This window comes from Canis aureus, chromosome 35, assembly GCF_053574225.1.
Source record: "Canis aureus isolate CA01 chromosome 35, VMU_Caureus_v.1.0, whole genome shotgun sequence".
Lineage (NCBI taxonomy): Eukaryota > Metazoa > Chordata > Mammalia > Carnivora > Canidae > Canis > Canis aureus.
Window position 1 is genome coordinate 13,132,106 of NC_135645.1, and position 22,318 is coordinate 13,154,423.

At 47.1% G+C, this 22,318-nt stretch overlaps 2 protein-coding genes across 7 annotated transcripts in view; one reads left to right on the top strand and one right to left on the bottom strand.

Moving 5' to 3' along the window:
- Nucleotides 1-8,878, top strand: part of CCDC191 (coiled-coil domain containing 191) — an 88,369-nt gene extending 79,491 nt beyond the window's left edge. For all 4 annotated transcript variants that reach the window (XM_077884105.1, XM_077884106.1, XM_077884107.1 and 1 more), the window contains one exon: nt 7,800-8,878. In XM_077884105.1, coding sequence (XP_077740231.1) covers nt 7,800-7,944 — 145 coding nt within the window. In that variant the 3' untranslated portion in view covers nt 7,945-8,878. The remainder of the gene's footprint in view (nt 1-7,799) is intronic.
- An 863-nt stretch (nt 8,879-9,741) lies between these two features.
- ZDHHC23 (zDHHC palmitoyltransferase 23) lies at nt 9,742-22,100 on the bottom strand. 3 transcript variants are annotated; one of them, XM_077884383.1, is made up of 5 exons: nt 21,960-22,100; nt 21,265-21,536; nt 18,365-19,051; nt 16,497-16,655; nt 9,742-14,368 (listed from the first exon to the last, which is right to left on the bottom strand). In XM_077884383.1, exons 2-5 carry the CDS (start codon nt 21,423-21,425, stop codon nt 14,101-14,103), a joined length of 1,275 nt encoding a protein of 424 aa, XP_077740509.1. In that variant the 5' UTR covers nt 21,426-21,536; nt 21,960-22,100; the 3' UTR covers nt 9,742-14,100. The 3 variants fall into 3 exon arrangements, with proteins under 3 accessions (XP_077740509.1, XP_077740507.1, XP_077740508.1); XM_077884381.1 differs by having other exon boundaries at nt 16,497-16,664; nt 21,960-22,099; XM_077884382.1 differs by lacking the exon at nt 21,960-22,100 and adding an exon at nt 21,755-21,825 and having other exon boundaries at nt 16,497-16,664.
- Nucleotides 22,101-22,318: the final 218 nt, after the last annotated feature.

Below are 22,318 nucleotides of genomic sequence, written 5' to 3' on the forward strand. Positions count from 1 at the left end.
GTCTCCTTTGTTTCTTAAATTCCACATATAAGTGAAATCATATGGTATTTGCCTTTCTCTGACTTATTTCACTTAGCATTACCCTCTAGCTCCATCGATGTTATTGAAAATGGCAAGATTTCGTTCTTTTTATGGCTGAATAAAAGTCCATTGTATATACATCTCTATTCATCTCTTGATACTTGTGTTGCTTCTATAATGTGGCTGTTGTAAATAATACTGCAGTGAACATAGGGATTCCTGTATCTTTTTGAATTAGTGTTTTGATATTCTTTAGGTAAACACCCAGTAGAATTACTGGATGATAAGGTAGTTCCATTTTTAATTTTTTGAGGAACATACATACTGTTTTCCACAGTGGCTGCACCAGTTACATTCCCACCAACAATGCACAAGGGTTCCTCTTTCTCCACATCCTCGCCATTTGTTGTTTGTTTGGTTTTTTATTTCAGCCACTCTGATAGGTGTGAAGTGATAACTCATTGTGGTTTTGATTTTCATTTCTCTGATGACGAATGATGTTTAGCATTTTTTCATTTGCTGGTTGGCCATCTGTATGTCGTCTTTGGAAAAAAAAAAAAGTCTGTGTTTTCTGTTTTTAATTTTATTATTTTTTTTGTGTTGAGTTGAAGAAGTTCTTTATATTTTTTGGATACTAACCCCTTATTGGACATATCATTGGGTATATCTTCATTCAGTAGGTTGTCTTTTTGTTTTGTTGATTGTTTCCTTTGGAGAAGCTATTTTTTTTTTAAGATTTTAATTATTTATTCATGAGAGAGACACACACAGAGGCAGAAACACAGGCAGAGGGAGAGGCAGGCTCCATGCGGGGAGCCCGATGCGGGACTCGATCCCGGGTCTCCAGGATCATGCCCTGGGCTGAAGGTGGCGCTAAACCACTGAGCCACCCGGGCTGCCCCTGCAGAAGCTTTTTATTTTGATGCAGTCCCAACAGTTTATTTTTGCTTTTGTTTTCTTTGCCTTACCTGTCTAGGAAAATGTTTCTGTGGCTTATATCCAAGAAATTACTGCTGATACTCTCTTTTAGGATTTTCATGGTTTTGGTTCTCACATTTAGGTCTTCAGTCCATGTTAAGTTTTTCTGTGTAGTATAAGAAAATGGTCCAGTTTACCCAACACACTTGTTGAACAGACTTTCCTTTTCCCATTGCATATTCTTGCCTCCTTTATTGAAGATTAATTGCCTATATAATCATGGGTTTATTTCTGAGCTCTCTATTCTGTTCCATTGATCTGTGTGTCTGTTTTTCTGCCAATGCCATTCTGTATTGATTACTACAGCTTTGTAATGTATCTTGAAATTTGGGATTGTGATACCTCCAGTTTTGTTCTTTTTCAAGATGGCTTTCACTGTTCAGAGTCTTTTTTAAGGGCAGCCCAGGTCAGCGGTTTAGCACTGCTTCCAGGCCAAGGTGTGATCCTGGAGACCTGGGATTGAGTCCCATGTTGGGCTCCTTGTGTGGAAGCCTGCTTCTCCCTCTGTCTATGTCTCTGCCTCTCTCATTCTCTGTGTCTCTCATGAATAAATAAATAAAATCTTTTTTAAAAAAGTCTTTTTTAATTCTATACAAATTTTAGGATTATTCTAGTTCTGTGAGAAATGTTTATAGGGATTGCATTAGATCTCTAGATTAATTGGGTAGTACGGACATTTTAATGATATTTGTTCTCCCAATTCATGAGCATGGAAGATCTTTCCATTTTGTTTGTGTCCTCTTCAACTTTTTTCATCAGTGTTTTATAGTTTTCAGAGTATAGATCTTTCACCTCCTTAGTTAAAGCTATTCCTAGGTATTTTATTATTTTGGTGTAAATGGAATCGTTTTTTCTTTCTGGAACTTCATTACTAGTGTGTAGAAATGCAGCAGATTTCTGTATAATGAGTTTGTATCCTGCAACCTTACTGAATCCATGTATCACTTCTATAGTATTTTTGGTGGAGTCTTTAGGGTTTTCTATAAATAGTATGTCCTCTGCAAATAGTGAAAGTTTTATTTTCTTCCTCCTTGACAATTTGGATGATTTTTATTTCTTTTTCTTGTCTGATGGCTGTGGCTAGGACTTCCATCCAGTACTATGTTGAATAAAAACGGTGAGAGTGGGCATCCTTGTCTTGTTCCTGATTTAGGGGGAAAGCTCTCCATTTTTCCCCATTGAGTATGATGTTAGCTGTGGGTTTTTCATGTATGGCCTTTCTCTTTCCTTTTTTTTCTTTCTTCTTTCCTTTCTTTCATATATGGCCTTTATTATGTTATGTTCCCACTAAACCTATGTTGTAGAGAATTTTTATCATGAATAGATGTTGTTACATTATCAAATGCTTTTTCTGCATCTACTAAGATGATTATATGGTTTTTATACTTTCTCATATTGATCTAATGTATCATATTGATTTGTGAATATTGAACCATGCTTGCACCCCAGGATTGTAGTCAATGATTTTTTTAATGTATTGTTGGATTAGGTTTGCTAGTATTTTGTTGAGGATTTTTGTGTCTATGTTCATTAAAGATATTGGCCTGTAATTCTTTTTTGTAGTGGTGGTTTTGTTTGTTTTTTAAAGTAGGTCCATTCCCAGTATGGAGGCCAATGCCGGGCTTGAACTCATGACCCTGAAATCGAGACCTGAATTTGATTTTAACCAAATGAGCCACCCAGATGCCCCTTTTTTGTAGTGTCTGTTTGGTTTTGGTATCAGGGTAATGCTGGCCTCATAGAATGAATTTGGAAACTTTCTTTCTCTACTATTTTGTGGAATAGTTTGAGAAAAATAGGTATTAACTACTCTTTAAATATTTGAATTCACCTGTGAAGCCATCTTGTCCTGGACTTTTGTTTCTTGGGAGTTTTTTGGTTACTGATCCAATTTCATTGCTGGTAACTGGTTGGTTCAAATTTTCTATTTCTTCCTGATTCAGGAAGGTTATATTTCCAAAATCAGGAAGATTTTGGGAGGTTATATGTCTCTAGGAATTTATCCATTTCTTCTAGGTTGTCCAATTTGTTGGCATATAGTCTTTCATAATATTCTCTTATAATCCTTTTTATTTCTGTGGTGTTGGTTATTTCTCTTTTCATTTCTGATTTTGAGTCCTCTTGTTGATGAGTCTGGCTAAGGCTTTATCAATTTTGTTATCTTTTTCCCCCCAAAGAACCAGCTCCTTGGTTTCACTGAATTGTTCTATTATGGGGATTTGGGGTTTAGTTTTTTTGTTTTTGTTTTTGTTTTTTCAGTTTTATTTATGTTCTAGTTTTTATTATTTCCTTCCTTCCTACTGGTTTGGGATTTTGTTCTTTTTCTGAGATTTTTCTTGCTTCTTGAGGTAGGCTTATAAACTTCCCATTTGGAACAGCTCTGGCTACATCCAGAGATTTTGGACTATTGTATTTTCATTTGTTTCCATGTAATGTTTTATTTCCTTTTTGATTTCTTGGTTGACCCATTCATTGTTTAGTAGCATGTTATTTAACCTCTTTGTATTTGTCATTTCTAGATTTTTTTTCTTGTGGTTGATTTCCAGTTTCATGGTATTGTATCAAAAAAGACGCATGGCATGGCATGACTTTGATCTTTTTGAATTGGGTGAGATCTGGTTTGTGTTCTAACATCCAATCTGTTCTGGAGAATGTTCTATGTGCAGTTGCAAAGAAAGTGTATTCTCCTGTTTTAGGGTAGAATGTTCTGACTATTAGACCCATCTGGTCAATGTGTCATTCTAAGCCACTGTTTCCTTGTTGAAATAAGTGTTGATATAAGTGGGATGTTGAATTCTCCTATTATTTGTACTACTATCAATTACTTTATTAGCTGCTTTATGTATTGAGTGCTCTCATGTTGGGTACATAACTGTTTACAATTGTTGTATGTTCCTTTGGGTTGTTCCCTCTATGATTACATAGTGTCCTCCTCCTTTGTCTCTTTTTACACCAAAACACAGGGTAATTAAAATGGCAAAAATGTAGTGAAAGCGAGTTTTTAAAATAGCAGAGAAAACAGTTACATATAAAGGAAAACCCCTACGGCTATCAGCTGATTTTTCAACAGAAATGTTGCAGGCCAGAAGAAAATGGCATGATACATTCAAAGTGCTGAAAGAAAAAATTTGCAGCCATGAATATTCTATCCAGCAAGGCTATCATTCAAAATAGGAAAGTAAGGGTTTCCCAGACAAACAAAAATTAAAGAAATTCATCACCACTAAACCAGCTTTACAAAAAACATTAAAAAAAGTCTTTTTTTTAATTTATTCATGGGGTGGGGGGCAGAGACACAGGGAGAGGGAAAGAAGCAGGCTCCATGCAGGGAGCCTGATGTGGGACTTGATCCTGGGTCTCCAGGATCACACCCTGGGCCAAAGTCAGTGTCAAACTGCTGGGCCACCAGGGCTGCCCGCCAGCTTTACAAAAATGCTAAAGGGGACTCTTTGGAAAGTCAAGAGTAAACAGGAATAAGAAAAGCAGGAAGTATAAAAGCAGCAAAATTAAGTATATCTATAAAAACCAGTCAAGATTCACAAAATAGGGCAGCCCTGATGGCCTAGTAGTAGGCTGACTCTCCCAGTGTGCAGAGACCACCTGCCTTAGCTTCACAGCCCTAGTGCAGGTAGTTGTTATCCTAAAAGGCCTCTGCAGGTCTCCCTATGGCAGCAGGTGATCCTCGCTTCAACATGGGACCCTCTAGAACCATAATTCCAGAACTTGACAATAGGGTAATCTTTTCCCAACTAAAATTCAGGGGTGGTGGTGGCTTATTGTTGGAGGTAATGTTACCAGTGGGCTTTTTAAACAACACACAGGCACCTCAGAGATACCGGGGGCTCAGTTCCAGAACACTGCAGTAAAGCGAGTATCGCAATATAATAAGTCCATTGCATTTTTTGGTTTCCCAGTACTTAACAAAATTTGTTTATACTATTAAATGTGCGATAGAATTATGTCTAAAGAAAAAAAAAGAATTATGTCTAAAGAAACAATATACATACCTTAAGAAAACTTTATTCAAAAAGGCTAACAATCCTCTGAGCTTTCAGGGAGTCATAATCTTTTGGCTGCTCGATGGTCTTGCCTTGATATTAATGATTGCTGATTGACCACGATGGTGGTTGCTGAAGGTTGAGGTGACTGCAATTTCTTCAGAAAGACAACAACCAAGTTCACTGCCCCAACTGACTCTTCCTTTCATAAAGTTTCTCTGTAGCATATGATACTATTTGGTAGCCCTTTACCCACAGAACTTCTTTTAAAATTGGAATCAATCCTCCCATCCCCTGCTTGGTCAAGTTTATGTAATGTTGTAAATCCTTTGTTGTCACTTCAGCAGTCTTCACATCTTCACGAGGAGTATATTCCATCTCAAGAAACCACTTTCTTTCCTCATCTGTAAGTAGCAACCATTCATCTATTAAAGTTGTGTCATGAGACTGCAGCAGATCAGTCACATCTCCAGGCTCCACTTCTGATTCTAGGTCTCTTGCGGTTTCCCTCCTATCTGCACACACTTTGTCCACTCAAGTCTTGAACCCTTCAACCCACGAGGATTGGAATCAACTTCTTCCACTCTCCTGTGAATGCTGATATTTTGACCTCTTCCCATGAATCATGAATGTTCTTAATGACATCTAAATGGTGAATCCTTTCCAGAAGGTTTTCAATCTACTTTGCCCAGATCCATCAAAAGAAGCCCTATATGTGAGAGGTAGAGCCCTAAGAAAAGTGTTTCTTAAATAAGACTTGAAAGTCAAAATGACTCCTTGGCCCATGAGCTGCAGGACGGATGCTGTGTAGCAGGCATGAAAACCTTGATCTCGTTGTCCATCTCCATCAGAGCTCCCAGGTGACCAGGTGCATTATCCGTGAGCAGTCCTATCTTGCAAGGAATCTTTTTTTCCCAAGCAATAGGTCTCAACAGTGAGTTTAAAATATTCAGTAAACCTTGTTATATAAACAGATGTGCTGTCATCCAGGCTTTGTTGTCCCATGTATAGAGCACAGGCTGAGTGGACTTCGCAGAATTCTTAAGGGCCCTGGTTTTTGGAATGATCAAGGAGCACTGGCTTCAACTTTAAGTCTCTAGCTGCCTTAGCCCCTAACATATCAGCCTGTTCTTTGTAGCTTTGTGAAGCCAGGCACTGACTTCTCCTAAGAAAGTCCTAGCTGGCATCTTCTTCCACAGTAAGACTGTTTCATCTACATTGCAAACCTATTGTTCAGTGTAGCCACCTTCACGAGTTATCTTGGCTGGGTCTTCCGGAAAACTTGCTGCAGCTTCTACATCAGCACCTGCTGCTTCACCGGGCACTTGGATCTTACTGAGCTGGTCATTTCCTTAAACCTTATGAACCAACCTCTGCTAGCTTCTAACTTTCCTTCTGCAGCTTCCTCACCTCTCAGCCTTCCTAGAATTGAATAGTTAGGGCCTTGCCCTGGATTAGACTTTAGCTGAAGAGAATGTCGTACCTGGTTTGAAAGTCTTCTATCCAGATTTTCTCCATATTGGCAATAAGGCTGTTTTGCTTTCTTAGTATTTGTGTGTTCATTGGATTCACGCTTTTAATTTCCTTTGAGAACTTTTCCCTTGCACTCAGTTTGGCTTTTGGGCAAAAGATGTCTAGCTTTTGGCCCGTCTTGGCTTTTGACATGCCTTCTTCACTAAGCTTAATCATTTTCAGCTTTTGATTTAAAGTGAGAGCTGTGAAAAAGTAAATAAATAAAATAAAATAAAAAATAAAAAAATAAAGTGAGAGCTGTGGCTCAGTCGGTTAAGCTCAGATCATGATCACAGGGTCCTGGTATTGAGCCCCGCATTGGGCTCCCTGCTCAGCAGAGAGCCTGCTTCTCCCTCTCTCTGCTTGCCACTCTGCCTACTTGTACTCTGTCAAATAAAATCTTTAAAAATAATAATAAAGTGAAAGACTCGTGACTCTTCCTTTCACTGGAACACATGGAAGCCAGTGCAGGGTTATTAACTGACCTCATTTCAATACCGTTGTAGCTCAGGGGCTAGGGAGGCCTGAGGAGAGGGGGAGAAAATGGGGGAGGGCTAGCCGAGCAATCAGGACACACATATTTAAGTTTGCTGTCTCATATGGGTGTGGTTTATGGGGCCCCAGTTACAGTGTTCACATCAACGGTCACAGATCCCAAATCACCGTAACAAATACCACGATAATGAAAATGTCTGAAATATTGGGAGAACTACCAAACTGCAATGTAGAAACACAAATAAGCAAGTGCTATTGGAAAGGTGGTGCCAATAGACTTGCTCAAGGCAGGGCTGCTGCGGCAAATGCTCAATTTAGAAAACGTGCTGTCTGAAGTGCAGCACAGTGAAACACGCCTGTAAGTCTGAGCACCTGGGCCCCAGTGCCTGGACCTTGATGCTGCAATTGCTCTCCCAGCATCTCTACCTTCAGGGCTTCGGCTGCTGGAGCCTCCAGGCCGCTGGTCCCGTCTTGAGCACAGGTACAGGCTGTGACCAGATGACCTGGGGATGCCTCATGGCCTGCATTTCCGGGGGCCCCTGGGTGCTCTGCCTCGGTGTCACCTCACAGAGGGTTTCTCTGACCCCCCGATGGAAAATAAAAGTAACCTGTCGGTCCCTCCATCCTCTTTCGCTGCTTTATTTTCTTCGTAGAATCCCAGTTTTGGCCTCTCCATCTTTTATAGAACATTATCTTTTTACTCCAAGAATTACTCTTCTGCGGTTTTTAATGTACCTCAGACGGAAAGTCAACCAGTCCATGGTGTTTAACTTTTTTTTCCTTTTGCGTTTAAAGGAGGATTCTCTGGATCACATTTGAGACCTGGAAGAAGTTTGTGAAGTTTATGAAAGAGGAAAGAAAAAAAGAAGAAAGGCGAGCGCTACTCCGCAGGAAGGTAGCCGAAATTCTCCCAGACTTCCAGCTGCTCGCCCCACCGTGAGCCTTGGGGGGCACAGTCGGAGGAGCCAGAGGAGCCTGTGGGGCACCAGGGGGGCGCCGGATGGGCACCCACGTACGCATGTGTCCCCCTGCTCCGCGTTGTGTCAACTACTTCTTAGATCAAAGGAATCTTCCAGGGACTTTGACTTCCTCCTCTGATTTCTCTTGGATTGCTAATTCATTCACGAGAGCATCCGTCCCCGCCGGTCCCTCGAAGAGCAGGGTACAGCTCCACTACTCAAATGCATCCCTTCTATTTTCAGCATCATAAACTTTAAGAGGACAAGTGTGTGCCTGCCTAAGTCTGTGAAGGAAAATGTGTCCTTACAGCTTAACACGGGGTGTTGACAGATGTAACTTTAATAGAAACTAGAGGCAGCAAGTATGCAGAGAGGGAGTCACAGGGGGTCAGTCATCCAGCAGCTTGGCATCGCGGCAGGCGGGACACCACGGAGCCAACGGCCTATGGGCAGCCCCGTCTCATTTCAGGGAAACTGTGGCACCCAAGGCCCCTGTCTTCAGCACAACCTGCTAGGCCTGAGGGAAGTCCAAAGGCTGATGACTGTCCCGGGCGGTCCAGCAGTTCACGGAGGTGTCTGTGCTCCCAGCCGCTACTCCAGACAACACCTTCCGTCTCCTAGTCCTCGGCTCGGTTTGAGCCGCGCCTCCGCGTACTTCTCTTGAATTCCAAGACCGATTCCATCTTTCAGGTGCGGATCACTATAAAGACTGACAAAATGCTCTTCTGTGAAATGGCTGAATTACCTGCTAGAAAAAAAAATGCTCATTCCAAAATACAGGTCTAGTAGTTGAGTTTGTTATAACCAACCAGTGTACCCAGTATGACACAGTCCCTTGCAGCCCCGAGGCAACTACCATTGTTTGCTAAGTTGACCATTCTAGTTGGTAAAATAAAATGCTGTGTGTTCAATAAATTGTGATTGTCCTTACTTCCCAGAAGGGCGATCTAGCCCCGCCATCTGCATCTGCATCTGCAGTGACTTACGTCCTCCTTCTGGGGGACACGTGTGAGGATTTACTCAAGAAAGGACACCACACTCTAAGCTGCACTTTATTCCCTCTCTATCCTGTCCCCCACACGTCTTTTCCTTTCATAGGATGATACAGTTGACCTCTAAAAACGGTTTAACAAAAAAAAATAAAATAAAATAAAAACGGTTTAACAGCCGCTAACGAAAACAGGACTAAAAGTAACTCCTCTTGAATCCCTTTCCATCCAGATCACTCTCTGCTTATCCCTCCCGCAGCCAGGTTGCTACCAGAGCAGATGCTACCCAGCGACGTCAGCACCCAGACGTCAGTGCCAGGCCCCAGAGAAGGAAGGGTGGCTCCCTTACGTCATGTGCCAGGGGCCTAAAGAAACCTCAGAAAGCTTAAGTTTTCTCTCAAGCTCTCTTTTATTTTTACTTCACCTCAAGCATCAGTTAGTGTCTTTCGCACCCACATTCTGACTGGGCCAGTGGGGACCTCTTACCTCCCTAAGGGACCTCCTGAAGCCACAGGAACATCCCCTCGGTCAGCGGCCTGCACTTGTTGCTGGGTGGGCTGCCCGAGAAGCAGGACTGGAGATGTTCCTGCTAACCAAATGCCCACATAAGCACCGTCCCTGGCCTGCAAAACCAGCAAAGTAACCACAGGAAAAGCGCAGTGTAGGGCAAGGGGTAACTGCGGTCCATCCACAGGATGGGGACGCACCAGTGGGCGGAGGAGCAGCCCAGCTCTAACAGGCTTCTCTCAAAGCAAGAGTTCAGGAGACGCACGAAGAAACACCAGCTACTTCCCTTAAAGAAAGCACTTTATTTTCCATTTAAGCAACTTGGTCACAGTACGTTATTTTACATAAATGGCAGTAATTTTTTAAATCTCCATTTAAAAGGCCTTGTGTCTGAGTCTGAGGTGATAAGAGGATATGAATACAAGTATAAAAACAGTGCAAAACGTTTAGCCTGCAGCCTCCAGCGCCGGCGTCGGGAATCCCCTTTAGTGTTGCTGGGCCAGTGACATTAAGTATCGAATATTAAATATTCCCGGGCTTCCTTTAGCCTAACATCAGACCCAGAAATGTAATCAAATAAAAAGGTTCAAAAGCCCTAACAACGTAAGCCATCGAATCCCCCAGGCCACGGGATCAGAGCAGGCTGAGCTTGCAAGGTCTAGAACATGGCATCGTGTCAGCGGTGCCCCAAGAAGAAAGACGGGAGGGATGTCTGGTGCATCGGTCACTAGAATAGACTAAGCTCTGGTTTTAAAGCTTTGCCTTTAAAGTATGGATTTTCTAGACGTGAAGGTGCCACCAGGAAGGCTAGAGTGGCAGTAAGTCAAAAGCCCAACTCAGAAATAGCTGGAAATAGCCACAACCTCTAAGAAATTGGTCTCCATTAACCATTCCATCTTTGGCTGCTGCTGCTGCTACAGGAGAGCACTTGGTGCCAACTGAACTGGGGGGTAACAGTCCATTAGCAACAGGATCACATTTAGCTGGTTTTGCAAAACGTTTCTATTAATCACAGCAAACACCCACAAGAACGCAGGAGATTTTATTCCGCGCTAAGGTGAGCAGAGCTCTCCTTTCTCCCCTGCATCACCTTGGCAGTGTTTAATATAAAATGGCATACTTGCCACGCTGACGAGACCAGATTCCAAACAGGTGCTGCGACCAAAAGTCTCTATCATCCCTCGCTTGTTTGAGGAAATTCTCTTTTTTGCAAAGGCAGGGTACCTAAATATGGCTAAAATGAAGTCCTATAAACCTACTTACCTCGTTTAAAGAGACCCCTAAACGTCACAAAGCATTGTTAAACATCCTGGTTAAAACTGTGCTTCTAGATTTCGTATTTTTGCTTATGTTAGTTGAGTTTTGTAATAAAAAGCTAACGTCCTACCCAAAGGAAAGAGAGTCTCTGAAGCAGATGGTCGGTATTACAGAGAAACCGTCCTGACATTGTGTTTTCTGGCAGTGGAAGATTCTAGTATAGAAAACTTTCTCTTACTAAAAATATTAGGAGTACCAAGGGCTATTGCATTAGAGGAGGCCTGCAGCAGTCTCTGCTAGGCAGGTGGCACAGTGGAAGACAGCAATTACTTTATTCACCAAAGGACAACACTACTTGAATGGCCAAGGTTCCCAGTATCCTAAGCAAACACAGCGGAGGCTGAGGTGACATGAGCGGCAGGGTCCCTAAAACTCACTTAAGGCTTCTTAATGGTCATTTCATTTCAGGTGGGCCCAGCTATGACCACAAAGTACTTTTTGGGTATCATTAAAAACAAACAAAAAAAAACAACAAAAAAAAACCCCAACATTTTAGATACTGAAGGACCTTCTCCTTTCATTCGATCCTGATCGTCAACTATTTTTCCCTTAAATCTTCCAAAAGGACCCACTTCTCCTTCCCAGAAATTGTACACAATGGCGTGGCCGAAATGGAGGAGGTCAGAACGTAGATCATTTGCCGAGCTCCGTATCCCTATGTTTACTAACAGGCTGAGGAAGTGGAGGGGAGGGTGGGGGAGGAAAGGGAACTATGCTGGGGGTGGCGGAGGGCCTGCCCTCATGGCCAACAAACTGCCGGCTCATAGGTTTGCAGAGCACTGTCCCCACGGCTATCATCATCGTCGTCACCGTCACCACCACCACCACCACCACCACCACCACCACCGGTTTCTCTGGGACTCAGTCGTTCACAAGCCTTGTCCTTTAAAAGGACAAAATCCCTCAAATCGTTCCGGGTCATAAACAGATGTAAGAATCTAGAAGTGCAGACTTAGGAGGGTGTCCCAGGGCCTAGAGAAACCCTGCTCCCAGACGGCCCCTTGTTGGTTGCAAATACTTCAGTAGGCTTCTACCCCTACACAGCTACTGCACTTTTCAAACCCTTGGGCTTGCTCCTGCATATGCCAATCGCGAAGACCTCAAGGAACTGAAAACAAGCACCATGATTCCAACCAGCCAGAATCCTATAGAAGGAGTCCTCCCACAGGGGAGGGAATCTGAGCGGGGCCCCCGCAGGTAAGCCATGGGGGGAGGGGGGCGTGATAAAACCGGCGGTCGTTCCTAGCTCTCCCACCTGATCGTGGTCTTCTGGGTACCACTCATCTTTATCGTGTCCTGTTTTGATGGCTGTTAAAGATTCGGCAAGAGGCTAAAATCACTGTCTTATTGTTCCTAGGAATTTTTATCATCTAATGTTAGGAGATCAGAGTTGGCGGTACATCTGGCATCCAAGAGACCGCAACTAGGGATTCCTGGCCGCATGTGCTGGCCCTGACCTTATTCCTCTCTTATCACAAACCTAGCAGCAAGGAACTCGTTCTGTGGGATCCAACGTTAATTCCAAATGAATGCTTGACTCTGGGCCAGAGCAAGGGCATCACTGGAGAAACCGCAGACTGCTAACATCCCCAGACTTGCTCTTTGGCTCATCCCAGTGGAATACGGAGCCTCTCACTGGTTAAACAATCCATCTCTGGGGAGAGCAGCGACAAGCCTGTATAAAAATGTGGTGAGTGTCTGGAGGACAGCTTTGTTTCGCAGCAGGACTAGGGATGGTGCCAGCCACCGAGGGTAGAGTTGCAGGAAGTAGCAGTACTTCCTCGCAACACGTATGAACTTCTTACGACAGCAGCATGCACGCACAGACTGAAACAGCTGGCAGTATTTCCCCTACATTAAGCTATAAACCAAAGCAAATTTAGGGACTCATGAATTTTCTTTGGGATTGCAAAATTAGTACGTGTATAAAACCAAATATTTCAAGAGGGTATTTTCCCCATCCAAAAGTGCCTCATCTTACCTCTATGGCAGAACAGACCCGTTCTCTACAAATATTTAATCTTTCATATGTTTTCAGTTTTAAGATATGATTAAAATAACATGATCTTAGAAAGAGCCAGGGAAGAACCATAAGCCATGAATTAGCGGAAAGCACATATACCCTGTTTTTTCTCCCCAAGCGAGATTTCTAGGGAAAGGTCAATGAGAAGTCATGTGCAAGGATTGACCTCTTGGTCAATCAACTTCTCAGAGAGTTTGTGCCAGAAAACTGGTTTTTGCAACCGAGTGCTGTTAACTGACGGCGTTTGCATTACTTCCTGGGGGTGCGGGGGGTTAATCAAGCCCTTGATTATTAATCAGCCACATTACCCAGGAGCGAGAGTGAAGTGCTCCCCACAGGGGTGTCTGTTCTCCTCTTCCAGCCTCATCCTAAGTGTGCTAGCACCTTCCCAGGTGAAACACGGAAAGAGGAAATAAACAGTAATGCCTATTGGAGTTTGGAGCTATTTAGTGTAAATCCAAACAATAAATATAGAAACAAAGAGATAAACATAAGGACTCATCACCTAAACTCACAACCACTGTATTATCCTACCGATAATCGTAGCTTATCGACTGCGCCTTCAGGATCAGGGGACGATGTGCATCCATCCGACCATCCTGTCTGAGTAGTTAACGTCTCATACTTCAGAAAGAGAGATTCCCGCAACTGTACAATGTGGTATCGCAGGATCTTTCATTCTGAAATGCTGAAAATGGATTACTCTGGTAGTTTTGGCTTCAGTACTCTGACCTACAAACATTTCTCTCGGTCTTTGAGTTTTCCTAATAATACTTCATCCCTCTTGGGTGCTGCAGTCACTTCCCAGTGCTTCCCACATACCACGTCCCTCGCATGACCCTCATGCCGGTGAGGTGGCCGGGGCCGGCATCAGCACCCCGCTTATAGATGAACCTGAGACTTGGGGAAGCGACTCAACTGAGGGTCACATGGCTATCAAGAACTGAAAGAGGGACTGGAAACCCTCCTGATGCAAACTCTTTCTCCCCTAACTAATGGATGGGCATTGCTTCTACCAATCTGTGCACTAGCAATCCACATCCTTTTCCACTCCTGGTGACTGAGTTAACAAGGTGACTGGAAAAGAATGGCTCTACTTTCACTGCTTTGATATAAAAATCTCTTAAGTTGAAGTCAGAAAAATTCATTTCTTCCCAGTCCAGTGTCTAAACCTGAGCGTGGCCCTATATAGCCTTTTAAGAAACTGGGGATAAAAATGAACATCCTGCGCGGACACTGAAGTGTTCGATGGATGGGAGCAGAGGGCGGGCCACCCCTCACAGAGCCACACAGAAGGCACTTCAGACAATGTCCTCGGCAGGGTGGTGGAAGGGGGGGGCGCCCAGCGTGGAGAACTGGTGCCAGTTCCGCAGGAAGCCCCGATTGTACTGGCCTGTGTCCACGATGAGCCCGCAGAGGAGCCGGCGCCCCGTCTTCTGACGCAGGGCCTGCTGGACTTCCCTCTCGGTGACGTTGTAACTGATGTTAATCAGCTGAATGAGGAAGATGTAGGCCATGCCCGCCGTGACGATCACGGAGTACCACACGCAAGTGAAGGCCAGAGCCGAGCTAGAGAACAAAGAGGGGGTCAGGACTGCCCATCTCTCCAGTCAGAAAGCTGGCACCATCCCGACACTGGACGCACACGGTACCCATTACCGAGGACTCTGGCGCCTTCCCCGATTATCCTACTCGGAGGATACTTTTCTACCCTCAGGACCCTGAATGCTTACCTTATGACTACTTGCATGTCCTTTTCATGCTAGAATTATTGGGGGGCTCTTTTTCTAGTACATTAGAACAGCCAGGACGTTTCTGCATTTTGTATCCCCCATACAACCAACACAGCGGCTGACATAACAGCATTTAGAATCTATCAAATGAACGAAAAATTCTTAAATTATTCTTAACTGGGGAAAATCAAGGCACCAGGACACTGCTATACACGTCCTCAAGGAAGCCTGGATGGGGACCCAGGAACGGTGCTCAAGCATTTGTCTCTGCTCTCTTCGGCACAATGCTGGTGAACACAAGTGAGAAGACAACTCCCAACACTGCGAGTCCTTGACTTCTTTTTTTTTAAATTTTATTTAAATTCAATGTAGTTAATGTAGAAGTGTTATTATTTATTTCAGGGGTAGAATTTAGTGATTCACCAGTGCTCATTGCGTCAAGGACCCTCCCTAATGCCCATCACCCGGTTACCCCATCCTCCCAACCCCCTCCCCTCCAGCAACCTTCAGTTTGTTTCTTATGATTAAAAGTCTCTTATGGCTTGTCTCCCTCTCTGATTTCGTCTTGTTTCATATTTCCCTTCACTTCTACGTAGAAGCACAATCACATTCCAGGTCCGGCTTCTTCAACCCGAATAATCACACAGGACAAGAAAGCTCCCTTCAGCTCCTTACTGAGACAGGAGGGGCTGCTGATTCATGTCCACCAATTGGTTATTTTCAAACATTTGTAAATGAAGAGCTAACTGGAAATGAACCTATCCCGAATCTTCATTTGTTAAGGTGAAAGGGACCCAGAGGTGATGACCTCACCATAAAGATGAGGAACACCAGGGCTCAACAAGGCGACATGAAGCCCCTGTACACTGGGTAGGTACCAATGGCAGCCTGGGTTCCTCATTCTATGTCAGTGGCCCCCAGAAAGCCCACAAAACTCATGCTTCACCACATACAGCCATGCTCTGCTGGAGGACATTTATTACGCACAGTTGTGACTGCAGAATTTCACAACCTACTAGCACACTCAATACAGAAAAAAAAGGAACTTACCCTGAGGAGGAGGACCAACCTGTTCTAATAATGCCCACAAATATCTAGATCTATAATGGCAATGGGAGATCTGTCCACAGACTAATAAATACCTTCACAGGGGTGCTATGTGGGTAAAGCAGAGATTGTTCTGAGAAAAGAACCACGAAGGCAGCGCTGTCCTAGCTCAGAGCAGGTTGGGGGCGGGGAGGGGGAGGGGGGAAGGCACAGTTACTACACAGCACCGCATCAGCGGAGACCGTGGAGGAGATGAAGAACAGAGGCAGGGGCCCGCAGCCATCTGGGGAGGGGCTGGCTGGGGCTGACGCAGCAAAGCACACAGAGATCTTTACAATACAGAAATGTGCCCCAGCCTAACTAAGGAAATTTTGACCTAGATACCACAGTAATCATGAGTGGTGATTTTTCAAAAAGTAGAACAGGAAAAACCAATGGAGGTTAGAAAGTAAAGACATGTCACAGAAACTGTGAGGCTCCACAAAGGGGTCAGAAGCAATGAATCAAGATAGGGCTAAAGAGCACGAGAAAGCTGCAATGAAGTGAGGACTTGCCGAGATGATTTATGACAAAACAGACTGCACATGTGCCCTGGGACTGCTCTTTTACGGTCTTAGTTTCACTCTTGCCACCCTGGGCATGCACGTGGCCATCTGACTCTGGAAGTCCCTGACTGAACCCGGTCCTACTTGCAGGAGGGTACTAGTTCCTCACTCTGTAAGGGTCAACGATCCTTCTGACATCACCCTAGAAAAAGGCACAATTTTTTGGCCATTTCAAGGATACCCAGCATCCAACAGCCTGTCCTCTCTTTTGGTTGGAAACTCCTACCCTGGCAGCAAATCACAGCCCCTTAGGTAACGGCAACACCCACCCATTCCCTCGTCTCTGTGCTCCGTGCCCCGGTAGCATCTCACCTGTAATCTGCATAAACTCCAGGACAATAGAAGAGAGCTGTGAAGACACTTCGGTCTCTACAGATGGTGTCCAAGGTCAGTGTGATCCCATACACCGAAGTGAGCAAGAAGACCGAAAGGGCAAGTATAAATGCTTGGTGATTTGATTCTCCAACACAGCTATTTATCCTCAAAACAGCATAGGGGGAAGAAAAAGCAGACATTTTTTAAGGTTCTTGATACTGATGGCAGCTAAAGCTATCACGGTGATCATTTCATAATGAATATACACGTTGAACAACTATGCCATGCACCTGGTTAAGTAACAGAAGATTGTAGATCAACTACAGTCCAACGAAAAAGAAAAAAAAAAAGTTTTCCATATAATTCACATAATAAACAAGGAAGTTTCAAAAACAGGGATAATGTGGATTTCAGTAATTAAAAAGTTCTCTTATTTTTTACCTTTAGGAAATTAAAAACTTGCCCACTGAGAGGCGTAGCCTTATATTCTCTGCTCTTTCCAAAGTGAAACCATATCATTACTTTAAGGATGTAACCAAGTAAAAAGCAGAACCCGGCTAGGAATCTTTCTATATCCTAACGAGTCTATTACCCAATTATGAAGTGTGTTAATGCTGCAGCCACCACCACAAGGAAAGGGTGACATCAGTTAGCAAAACTTTAAAACCACAAGTATTACATAGTGTGTTAATATGTATGTTAAACACATATGTTAATACAAAGATTCCCAAGAGGTTAGAAACCGGGTTTGAGGTGAAGAACAATTCGCTGGTCAGGGAGAAAGAGTTCTGTATCATAGCCACTTGTAGGGCAGCGATCTTCCTTTACATGGAGCTGTCAGGCCCTCTGCAATCCAGCGCTTGTCGATGGGCCACCCCCCCCCACCAAACACACACACACACACACACACACACGAATATATGACGAAGACTCAAAATCTGAGAGTGAAAATACCTGTTTACTCCTAAAGAAAGCCCCAGAAAAAAGCATCCCTGTGCCTGAGCCCCCCCTTGAGGTTCACTCCGAGGCCCTCCTGGCCTTGCTGCACCCTCTCCCTCCCCCACGTCCCCTTCTGTGGACTGGCGGTGGGGGGGGGGGGGGTAGTGCTATGTGACCAGAATCCTAGCCACAGAAGGCATAACTCACTGACCACAAGGGCCTTCAGAGCCAAGAGCTGCAGAGTAGCAAGCACGCTACTTCCAGCCTTGGCATCTGAATTAACTATACCCTCCCTCAGATTTGCTCAGTGAAGCAGCAACATCGTCTTTACAAGTTGCATGTCCTAGGGCAGGGCCCTTCCTGTGTCCTGGGTTGGCGCTGGCCAGCGGGCAGGTACCAAAATAGCCCGTTTCTCCGCAAAGAGCAAAACGGGGAGCTACGTGGCAGGGCCTCACCTCAACCCTGCGGACTGGGAGCCATCAGGGTGATGAAGGACACACGTGAGGGGACAAAGTCCCTAACAAATATGGGAATGCTTTCTTGAGCTCTGCGCTCAAAAGGCTCAGCACAGACGGGGGAAATATGCCTAGGCTGATTCTGATCCATTCTTAAAAAAAAAAAAATATATATATATCTCTCTCACTCAACTGCAGAGACTTGTTTTACGGAGAAGAAAGTGAGTGAGGGGAGCCCGGAAGAGAAGAGCAAGACAGCAGCGACAGCGACCACCACAAGGGCCTTCAGGAAACGACTGAGGGACCCACGCGTGCGAAGCTGGGAGAACTGCCCACGAGGTGGGCACATCCAGCAGCCCCCGGCCACGTGCAGGTGTGCGGCTGGGAGGGCGCGGAGGCCGGAGAAGCCCGAGCTCGGCAGCGGCTGACGGGGCTTTGCCCTCCGCGAGCCTCCACGTTCTCCCAACATACCAGACACAGTGGTGATCCATTCTCCTCACGCAGATGCCGCAGATCCGGCAGTGCCACGCGCGGGCCGGTCGCACCAGCTGGCACTTGGCGCACCAGTCCTCCTTCACCTTGGCGGGGCTCCCGGCCGGCACCCCGGGGGGGCCCCGAAGCTCCTCCCTCGGCGCGCGGCTGCTGAGAGGCCCCCGGGCCTTGTCCTGGCCGCCGGGGCCCGGGCGCTCGGCGGGGCCGCCGCTCCCGGGCCGCTCGCTGCCCGCCGGGCTCCTGAGGTAGCCTGGATTCTTCTTGGCTCTGCACAAGGCTAAGAGTATCAGAAATAACCCGCAGGTAAGCAGGGCCAGCCGAGTGGGCCCCACGCGCCCTCTGGGGACCACCTCCTGCAGGAACACATAGTACATGTAGCCCAGAGAAAACAGTCCGAGGCTCAGGAAAAACAGAGTCTGTTCTTTCCTTCGGTGAGTGAGGTAGTAGTACCACAGGGCCAGCACGGGGAGGGAGGTCAAAACCACCACCCCCAGGAGGAAATGCCAGGAGGCCACGCGGAGGAAGACGGGCAGCAGGATGAGCGGGGGAATGATGCTAATGTTAACCTTCTTGGCCCCCCTCAGCCAAGGAATTCGGAGGCGATCAGAAACCGTGTCCATGATTCTCTCGCAGGTCTCTGGCTGCACCGACTTACACGTGATCCATCTATTCAGAAGAGCACAAAGAAGGCACTTGACTTGGGTTTGTTAAATTCAAAACCACGGAGCACTGCAGGCCAAACAGCAGGACACATGCTGGAAGAGGCCAAAGGCCAAGCTCTCTACTTCCAAACTACTAAACGTGAGCTCTTCGGATCACAGGTCATCTTTTTAACACGAAAGGGGAGATGATGTTTAGAAATACAACAGTTACAACTATTTCTCCACGAAGCAGATACACGGGAATGCAGGCGTATCCTGGGCAAGTACTGTTCGGACCCGGGTGACTCTAGAGACTTAAGATCCTCAGAACAATTCATCATCTGGTCGTGAAGACGACACGGGAAGTCGGGAAATATGAGAAGAGACAAAGCAGCAAAACCGCCCCATGAACTACTGTGGCCAAACACTGTGAGGCGCTCAGAGGAGACACCATGGGGTGGAGTCATTAGAGGGATCTCTGTGAAAAAGGTGGGGTGTGCACCCCACACCTGGACAGCTGGCGGGTAATGGTGCGGTGGGGGAGGGAGGGGGAGGCGTCCCAGGGGAGCGGCACGTGTGCAGCACACACCTGTCCCGCGCCCAGGGAGGAGCCAGTGTAGCGGGGCCAGGGGCTGCAGAAGGAAGAGGGGAGAGCGAGCTAGGAAGAGCCAAATGCCTGAGCTTCGTGGACACACGGGATTTACTGACATGTTTGCACACTTAGGCTAACAAGACAATGAACAGTTTAAGGAATGGTAACTCTGGATTATAGACCAACAATTCAGAAAAGTAAGGCGACAACTTGGGCACAGGAGGAGATGAGAACACGGGAGTCACACCACAGCAGGACAGAGGGAGACTGGGAGCCTCTCTCCAGAGAAGGGTACGGAGGGAGCCAAGAGCTCAGGGATGGCCCAGGTCTCAAGGGCGAGGAGGGAGAAAGAGTTAGAAGGTTAATGGAAAAGCTGTGGTCTCGAGTGATGGAGGTTACGGAAACAGCATCATTTTTCCATTCATTAAAGCAGAGTGCTCCATTTTCTCCGTATGGATTTTAGACTAAATCAATTTAAAAATACCTGCAAAAAAAGACTCAAGACACAATCAAGGAATAATGACAAAAGAACTATAGGGGCTGCAGGGCTCTGCTAGTGAACTACGGTGGTCCCAAGACGCTTTTCACGTCTAGATGAATGCACCGAGCTCTAAGTCAGCAAGGTGCCACTACAGTGAGCTTTCGTAACCGGAAGTAATTATGATTGGGAAAAGCAAGTTCCCAACATCCTTATTTCCTCCCACACTATGCTTTCCATATGGCAACAATTTTTAGATATAGGATTATTTGGAAAATGGATCAAAACCTCGTTATTTCTGTTCGGTACAAGATTTTTTCTCTGATGTTAAATATCACCTTTTCGGATAGTAATTTCCAACACCTGGGATAATGGATTTGAAAATAAAAGCCAAATGCAATGATACTGGTCAAGACAGCGTTTCTGCTCGTGCTGAAAACAGCCAGTCCACGGCAGGGACATGACTTCTGGACTGGATCGCCTCCCCAGGAACAAGGGTGAGGCCAATTCCAACAGCAGGAAAATGATCTTTCAACCCTCAAGGCCTTTTGTGGTCAGGTGCAGTCCAGCCTCAAGTACTCGATCCCTAGGCGCTGGGAACACAGAGAAGGCAGGAACCTCCTAGTAGTAACGTGTTCATTTTAAATTTACAGATTCTGGGGCACCTGCATGGCTCAGTTGGTTAAGCATCAGCCTTCCCGTCAGGTCATTATCCCAGGATCCTGGGATCGGGCTCCCTGCTCAAGGAGGCGAGCCTGCTTCTCCCTCTCCCCGTGCACTCACACGCGCGCTCTCTAATAAATAAATAAAATCTTTAAAAAAAAAAAAAAAAAAAGGACACAGATAAGTAAATAAAATTTACAGATTCTGGTCTGTCCTTCATTTTTTTATACATTTAACCTGCCACTATCCCTTTATTTGCCTGTTCTCCCCACCGGCTTCTCCCTTTAAGTGAAAAATAATAATGTCCTACTAAACTGAGCTGAAGAGACAGCTGTGCGGTTGTGAGCTCCTGAGTAATTCACCTTTATGAAATCCTCACACCTGACGCAGACCACAGCTCTCTCTCAATCTTAGATGCCTGCAAACAGCAGCAAGAGCGAATCCAGCGTCCTGCATGCCGCGCCGAGGGGCCAGCGGGGTCAGCTCCAGGCGGCCCTGCCCTTACCTGTCGCATCCGTCATCGAGATCTTGGCAGTCACACAAACAAGCAGCCACGTGGTTCTTTTCCCCGTTTCGATCTATGTACTCGCAGCAGCACAGGGGCTCCAATTCGGGCTCTTCGGCTTTGTTTTTCTTCCCCGGCTTCACACCGCCCTTCTGAGTCATGATCCCCACCTGCCGCCTCGAGGTGCGAGGAGCCCGCAGCAGGCAAAGGTGCAGAGCGCTCGGCTCCTACCTCGTACGCACGCACGCCGCTCCCGGATTATCCGCCGACGCCTGGAAGAGCAACCGGGAGGGGGAGGGGGAGGGGAGGGAGGCGGGGAGTCTCGTGTTCGCCAGGCGTTCCCGGCTCCGCTCGCTCGGCTCGGCCCGACCCGGGTCCGGGCGCCCCCGCCGCCCCCGCCGCCCCTTCCCAGCCGGGCCGCCGGCGCCCGGGCTCCCTCGCTCCCTCGCTCCCCGCCGGGCCGGCCGACCGCGCGGGCCCCACAGCTCACCTGCCGGCGCCGGCGGGGACGGCCCCGCGCAGGTGCAAACTCGCCCTCCGGGGGGCGCGGCGGGGGCGGCGGGGGCGGCGGGGGCGGCGGCGCAGCGCCCCGGGTCGCCGTCCGGCCAGCGCCCCTGTCCCGCCCCCGTCCCCGCCGCCCGCGAGCGCCGCCCCGCCCCGCCCCGCCCCACGGATGACCTTGGAAGGGAAGTTACCTGCGCTCCGGGGCCGAGGTGCGGCGGCAGCCCGAGGCCGACGCGGGGGCGACCACGGCCGGCTCCCCGCGAGGCGCGGCCGCGTCTGCAGAGCTCGGCTCCGCGGGGCTCCGGGGGCCCCGGCTCCGCGCCGCCGCCCACCTGTGCGCACGGGCGGCCCCGGCCCCGGCCCCGGCTCCGGCCCCGGCGGTGCGCCCGCCTCCCCGCCTCCCCGCCGCCCGCCGCCCGCCACCCGCCGCCCGCCACCCGCCGGCCCCGCGTGGCCGCTCCGCGCGCTTCCGGGTGCCCCGCCCCCGGCGCCGGGGATCCCCGCCCGCCGGCCCGCACGTGCGCCGCCCGCCCCCCCGCCGGGCCCGCCG